The sequence below is a fragment of the Cibotium barometz genome, chromosome 29 (assembly GCF_041138505.1).
Source record: "Cibotium barometz isolate CiBa-2024 chromosome 29, ASM4113850v1, whole genome shotgun sequence".
Classification (NCBI taxonomy): Eukaryota; Viridiplantae; Streptophyta; class Polypodiopsida; order Cyatheales; family Cibotiaceae; genus Cibotium; species Cibotium barometz.
The window spans coordinates 30,386,718-30,393,928 of NC_141074.1; the positions used below are offsets into that span (position 1 = coordinate 30,386,718).

The 7,211-nt window shown below is 44.7% G+C and overlaps 1 protein-coding gene across 1 annotated transcript; it reads right to left on the reverse strand.

Annotated features, from left to right (window-relative positions):
• Positions 1-206: 206 nt before the first annotated feature.
• LOC147622038 (pentatricopeptide repeat-containing protein At3g09040, mitochondrial-like) lies at positions 207-5,675 on the reverse strand. The gene has a single exon (XM_086823111.1). The coding sequence runs from the start codon at positions 5,369-5,371 to the stop codon at positions 2,750-2,752; it is 2,622 nt and encodes an 873-aa protein (XP_086679237.1). The 5' UTR covers positions 5,372-5,675; the 3' UTR covers positions 207-2,749.
• Positions 5,676-7,211: the final 1,536 nt, after the last annotated feature.

Genomic DNA, 7,211 nt, shown 5'->3' on the forward strand with positions numbered 1-7,211 from the left:
ATGGTTTATTGAAAATCTCTTCATTTTTTGAAGTATGATGTGATTTTTCTGTAAGTTTTGAGAAATTTTGTGTATAGATCATGAAACAAAATATAGGTACGTTTCAATCCCAGTCTTTACAATGAGTATGAAGCATTGATACCTAAAGGACTGCACACTTCATTATAAAATTTCTCTTTTGACAGTGCAAGAAAGAGAATATTATATGCTTTCACAATGTCAATTCCTTAAAAAGTATAAAATAATTTTTTAAAAAAACTTGGTAACCACCTTGCATGTGTCGAGGACAAGCTGAGACCATCCCTTTCCCTTAGTATTGTAGAAGAGTAGTGATTGCAACCCTCTGTGTATAACAATATGGTCCACCACCCCTCAAGCCATCTAGTGAGGTTTCACACTCACATATCTTAGGGGGCTTAAACCTCACACAACCCACTCCTTCAAATACTGATTCATTTTTTCCAGCTCCCTGCACATCCCAGAGCCAACACCTAGTTGGGCTGTGAGGCAATCAAGATTTCATTACTAACATCGACTCCACTGTCTCGTAGAAGTAGCAAATGTCGCTAGCCTTGATTCCCCATCAACTGTCAGAGGGAAGCGGAAACAAATGCACAAAAGAAGTGAAACACTAGAACTGTGTGTGTGTGAGAGAGAGAGAGAGAGAGAGAGAGAGAGAGAGAACGCTGATGAATAACTTCAGAAGCTGAATACAACTGGTTTAGGCAGGGAGTGGGCTCCGTATGTAGGAGGCAAGGGTGGAAAACACTCAAAACTGATCTATCAGAATGATTGGGGGCAGTGCCTATAAATAGGCTAGGTGGAAGCTCAAGAGTCAGAAGCCGAAGAGTCCCAAGAGTCAAAAGCTGAAGAGTCCGCCATCTTCCTACTCTCACAACATAGGAGATGAAAATGACGGAAGTCATGCTAACACCCCCTCTCACATCCTGGGTGGGGAACGAAGCCTAAGGAACTGGAGTGTGACTCCCTACCAACTTAACAAGTCCCTTCTCCTCGAAGATGTACATGTTAGGATTAGAAGCTTACTGTCTGAACCCCCTTTGTTTGAAGAACGAGTCAATCTTTTGGTTCCATGCATGAGGAGCCTGCTTGAGACCATACAAAGCCTTCCACAGTCTGAAAACCATTCCAATAGAGCCAGGACATTGGAAATTGGGTGGTTGTTCAACATAGACTTCTTCCTAAAGAAGCTAGTTTTACCTCCATCTGAAAAATCCTCCACCGTTTCTGAGCAGCCACTAAGAGAATGGTGCGGATGGTAGACATCCGGGTTGTGTTATCATAATCCAAGCTAGCTTTCTAAGAATAACCCTTTTCAGGCCTTGTGCTTATCCGCAGAACCATCAGACTGGTATTTGGTTTTGTAAACCCACCTCGTCCCAATGACCTTCCGATGGGTAGGCCATGGCACCAATTCCCATGTATTGTTGCACTCAATAGCGTCCAACTTTGCCTCCATGGTGTGCTTCCAGGGTACTTTTGAGAGAGCCTCTTTGATGGTGGTAGGCTCCCGATCTTTGACGATCCATGACAAAGAGCATAGTTCACACAGAGATTATCCTTGTCGCCAATCCGCTCCTGTAGTCGGAAAGAACGACGAGGGCCTCCCTCTGAAGGGGGAGGTGGCTCTTTCAATCCTGAAGAGTGGACAATGTAAATGTACCATCCGGGAATCCGTCTGGTAGAGGTTGGAGTATGCGCAGCAGGAGGCTACTGCTCTAAATCCTCGCCATCATCTGCCTGAATATTAGGCATGATATCCTCATCCACATGCTCATCTGCCAACAGATGGAGGAGGAAGCTCAATAACCACCTTGGGAAGCTCATGAGAGGGTGGAGGAGAGGATGTGTTAGGAGGAGGAAGAACCCCCTCTAAAGATGATCCCTCAAAAAATACATCATCACGGCTAAGAAGGATCTTTTCAGCAATAGGATCATAAAGGCGGTAGCTTTTGGAAGTGTTATACCCCACAACGATGAAAGTACGGGATTTGGAATCCCACTTACCCCTACGATCTTTTGGAACATGCATGTGAGCCGGACAACCAAACACTCGAAAATGAGAGACATTTGGCTTCCGTCCAAAGTAAGCCTCATACGGAGTCATAGAAGGAACAACAACAATAGAGGACCAGTTGAGGATATGAACTGTTGCGGCACAAGCCTCAGTCCACAGCAAATGAAGGAGAGACTAGTGCTCCATCATTGTCTGTGCAATCTCAATAACAGGCTTGTTCTTTCGCTCTACTACCCCATTCTCTGAAGGGGTGTCGGTGTTGGAGAACTCCCGCTTGATGCCGTGCTGTGCACCAATAGTGATCAAACTCATGAGAAGTAAACTCGCCACCTTTGTCAGCTCTCAAAGTGAGAACAGAAAGACAGCTTTCCTTCTCCACCATAGTACGCCATTGCCAATATTTGGAGAAGGCCTCACTCTTGTACTGCAGAAAATAAGCCCAAGTGATGTATTCATTAGGGCACATGTGATACCCAATGTCTCACTGTGCCTACATAACACATCTTTGTTTGCATTATCAGAAATTCCTGTGACAGCCAATGCAAACTCAAGGCATGCCCTTCCTCTCTCATTTTGAGGGCAATATCTTCTAGCTTTGCATCAAAACATTTCCTTTCAGAATGTAAATTTTGCCCAAACAACACTGAATGCACAATTGCAGCTGCATCATCAGTCCACTGACAAACGTCCTAGCCTCTTCCATGCTTGGTTTTATACTCTCATTTCCTCAACCTTGTTTGCTTCGTCCTGCAAGTCAGCACCTGCATAGATGTGAGACATTAGGACATAAGCTCCAGAATCCTCTTCATCCAAACGCACCACTTGTTCAAAAGCCTGTTTTCCGAATTCAACATTTCCCCAGTTTCTACAAGCACTCAACATGGTATGCCACACCACAAGATTAGGAGAGAATGGCATTTTCTTGATCATTGCTACTGCCTTGTCTAATTGGCCTGCACGGCCAAGGAGATCAACCACGCAAGAGTGGTGCTCAAGAGTTGGAGCAATTCCATAGTCTTTGCTCATGACCTCAAAATACGTCTGGCTCTTATTAAATAAACCTCTGCGACTGCATGCATTGAGCACAACAACAAAGGTGACCAGAGTTGGCTTAATACCTTCTCCTAGCATTCTGTTAAAGATATGGAAAACATTTTCACTTTCTCCAAGCTGGGCATATCCTGCCATTAGTGCAGTCCACGAGACTACATTTCGAACTGGAAGCTTGTCAAACACTTGCTGTGCTTTGGCAAGGGAGCCACATTTAACATACATATCAACCAAGGTGTTGCCAACAAGGTCACTTTCCAGCAATCCCCGTCTTTCAATCTCAGCATGCATCTCTCGACCCTTATCTGTGGCTCCTATGCTACCACAAGCTTTCAAGCTGCAAACAAATGTGGCAGCATCTGGGCATACACCCTCAAGTTGCATCCGTTCAAAACACTTGAGTGCTTCCTCCCCCTGCCCATCTTCAGCATATCCTGAAATTAGTGCAGTCCATGAGACAACGTTTCGAACAGGAAGCTTGTCAAACACTTGTTGTGCTTTGCCAAGCAAGCCACATTTGGCATACATATCCACCAAGATGCTGCCAACAAACAGGTTCCGTTCAAGCAACCCCTGTCTTTCAATCTCAGCATGTAATTCTTGGCCCCTGTCCATGGCTCTCATGCTGCCACAAGCTTTCAAGCTGCAAACAAATGTGACAGCATTTGGGGAAAACCCCTGGAGTTGCATCTGCTTGAAACACTTGAGTGCTTCCCCACCAAGCCCATGTTCAGCATATCCTGAGATTAGTGCTGACCACACGGCATCATCTCGAACTGGAAGCTTGTCAAACACTTTCTGTGCTATAGCAAGTGAGCCACATTTGGCATACATATCAACCAAGCTGTTGCCCACAGCAAGGTCTCTTTCCAATAAGCCCCGTTTTTCAATCTCAGCATGTATTTCTTGGCCCTTGTCCCTGGCTCCTATGCTGCCACAAGCCTTCAAGCTGCAAATTAATGTGACAGCATCTGGGGAGACACCCTCAAGTTGCATCTCTTCAAAACACTTGAGTGCTTCCTCACCATGTCCATGTTCGGCATAACCTGCAATAAGCGCGGTCCACGAGACTACGTCTCGAACTGGAAGCTTGTCAAACACTTGTCGTGCTATGGCAAGTGAGCCACATTTAGCATACATATTGACCAAGGTGTTGCCAACAACAAGATCCCTTTCCAGCAACCCCTGTCTTTCAACCTCAGCATGTATTTCTCGGCCCTTGTCTATGGCTCCTATGTTTCCACAAGCTTTTAAGCTACAAACAAATGTGATGACATTCGGGGAGACACCTTCAAGTTGCATCTGTTGATAACACTTGAGTGCTTCCTCACCATGCCCATGTTCAGCATATCCTGTGATAACTGCATTCCATGAAACTACATTTCTACTTGGAAGCTTGTCAAACACTTGATGTGCTTTGGCAAGCAAGCCACATTTGGCATACATATCAACCAAGGTGCTGCCAACAAAAAGGTCTCTTTCCAACAATCCCTGTCTTTCAATCTCAGCATGTATTTTTTGGCCCTTGTCTGCGGCTCCTATGCTGCCACAAGCTTTCAAGCTGCAAACAAGCGTGACAGCATTGGGGGCAACACCCTGGAGTTGCATCTGTTCGAAGCATTTGAGTGCTTCCTCACCATGTCCATGTTCAGCATACCCTCCAATTAGTGCAGTCCATGAGACTACGTTTCGAACTGGAAGTTTGTCAAACACTTGCTTTGCTTTTGCAAGCAAGCCGCACTTGGCATACATATCGACCAAGGTGCTGCCAACAAAAAGGTCTCTTTCAAGCAACCCCGTTCTGGCAACCTGGGCATGTAATTCAAGGCCTCTTTCCAAATCTTTCAGCTTCGCACAAGCCTTCAGTAAGGCGACAAAGGTATGCCCACTGGGATGTACAGAATCATCCTGTTGCATTTTCTGGTACAGGGTGAGAGCATGCTGTGGCTTCCCACATTTGACATAACCGGTGATGAGGAGATTCCAGGACCACTCATTCCGATACTCCAACCTGTCAAAAACCTGCTGGGCATCCCACATGCTTCCAACTTCCGCCAACATCGAGACGAGGTAGTTCCCCAGTGATCTATGAGATTCCAACCCACTTTTGCGCATGTAGGCGTGCAACCGCAGTACATAGGCTCGGTCTCTCTCCTTCCTGCACTTGTCCAAGATGAGTGCAAAGTCCTCAAGGGAAGGCTGGGGCAGCAACCCTTCTTCCAAGGAAGAAATTGCCTGCCCTAAGCTAAGCATCCTCCAACCACCACCAGTACTGTTTTTCATTTCATCATCATCATCTTCTTCCACCACCAGTACTGTTTTTCATTTCATCATCATCATCTTGTTCTTCTTCATGTAGTTTGGGCATTCCCTCTTGCATTAGCCTGTCAAGAACATAACTTGGATCGTACTAACGTCCATCGAAGGATTTCTCAAGTTCTTTTGGTTGACGCAACACTGGGACGGATCCTTCCACAGGCGCTCAATGATGTAGCTTGCATGGCCAGTGTTGGTTAAGGGAGAATGCCAGAACAGACAAGTCTTGCCTGCCAGGGTCTTGGGCAAGAAAGAACAGCAAACAACCCTCTATTTCAATATAATGCACACTTATACACTAAACTCTAAACAACACACATATGTCCTCCAAAATGAGAACCATGATTTTCAATGGTCACAAAGATTTTAATTTTAATTTTAAAAAGTTGTTTATGGCTACAAGTTTGTTATGGGTGATTATATATTTAGCCCGAGATGTTGCTTTGTTTTGGTCGCTCCAATCCCTTAGTCCACCCCCACTTGCATGTCACTCACTGCAGTTGCTTGTACACACAAGAAGGCTGGACTATCTTCAATCCCTTACACTGGCATGTCACTCACTGTGGTTTATCATACACATAAAAAGGCTGGACAATCTCACTCTCTCTCACACTTACAAACAAGTGCAAACATTAAAGAGACACAATACATAAGAAGGAATCTCTCTCTCTCTCTCCATGGCCCCCCCATCCATATATGTATCTAGATGGCTATTGAATATAAGGTTGGTGCAGGTGCTACCTATTGTGTGCCTATGTATGCAAGATGTGCTTATGAAGTGTAAACCCCTTGAGGTGTTAGGCATGGGGTGTTGTGCATGGGTATGAAGACGTGCCGTGTGTGTTCTTCTCCATGTGATAACTCCAACTCTCTACTTTCTTTTGACTCTTTTTCTACTTTCCTCAATTTGGTTGGGAGAAGATTACGACGTGTACGCGTGAAGAGGTTGTTGTTGAGGGGCTGGTTTGTCGACGAGGATGGGTTGTCAAAAAGAATAAGAATGGAATCATTCACAACAATTGCTTTTTACGGACTTTAAGGGAATCAAGGCGATGGATCATACCATGGACCAGGCTTTTACCCACCATGGTCCCCCCATCCAAAGATGTACCTAGATTGTTATCAATGACGCGGGTGCACACTTGTGGTACTCTGGCATTGAGCGAGCAACTATGTCCGAGAAAGAACATTGAGCCATGGCTTGAAGCATGTTTTGATGATTAGCTTCTAACCGTACCCGAGCGTATGTACGCAATCTTATGAGTGTGTGTAAGTGACCTTATCAAGTCACGTCATTTGTACTTCTCTCATTCTCATTAATCGACTTTGTGTGTGTTGCTACATTGATCTCCACTTCAATAGTTGGTATCAGAGCAAGTTCTCTTGCCCTCATCTTTTCCTTGAGTTACACTTTTGATTATCTCATATTTAACTATCCTCTTAGGTGGAGAAGGTATATCCTATAGTGTGTGTGAAGTTAACCATGTTAGTAAAGTTTTTACGTGTTTCGGAGTGGTTAGAGCACGTTTCAGGGCTCATTCGCATGCTACAAGGTTTTCGCACGCATCCCAAAGGAGTGTCATTTCAAACTATTTTTGTTCGATTTTGGGTTTTCTATATAGCAGTGGTAGCATTGGTGTGCAGACAAGGCCGTCCTCATCTTCGACATCGTATCTTTGGACTCATCTTCAGCATCGTCAATATTATCATCAATTTTTGTGTTCCTACTAAGTATCATTTCCACACTCTACAGTTTCACTCTATAGTTTCTCGTACACTTTGCAAGTGTCCTTCGTCACATCAATGA

Excerpts from the sequence above, each read along its gene's own strand:
- LOC147622038 (XM_086823111.1), bottom strand. The coding sequence starts at position 5,371 with ATGAAAAACAGTACTGGTGGTGGTTGGAGGATGCTTAGCTTAGGGCAG.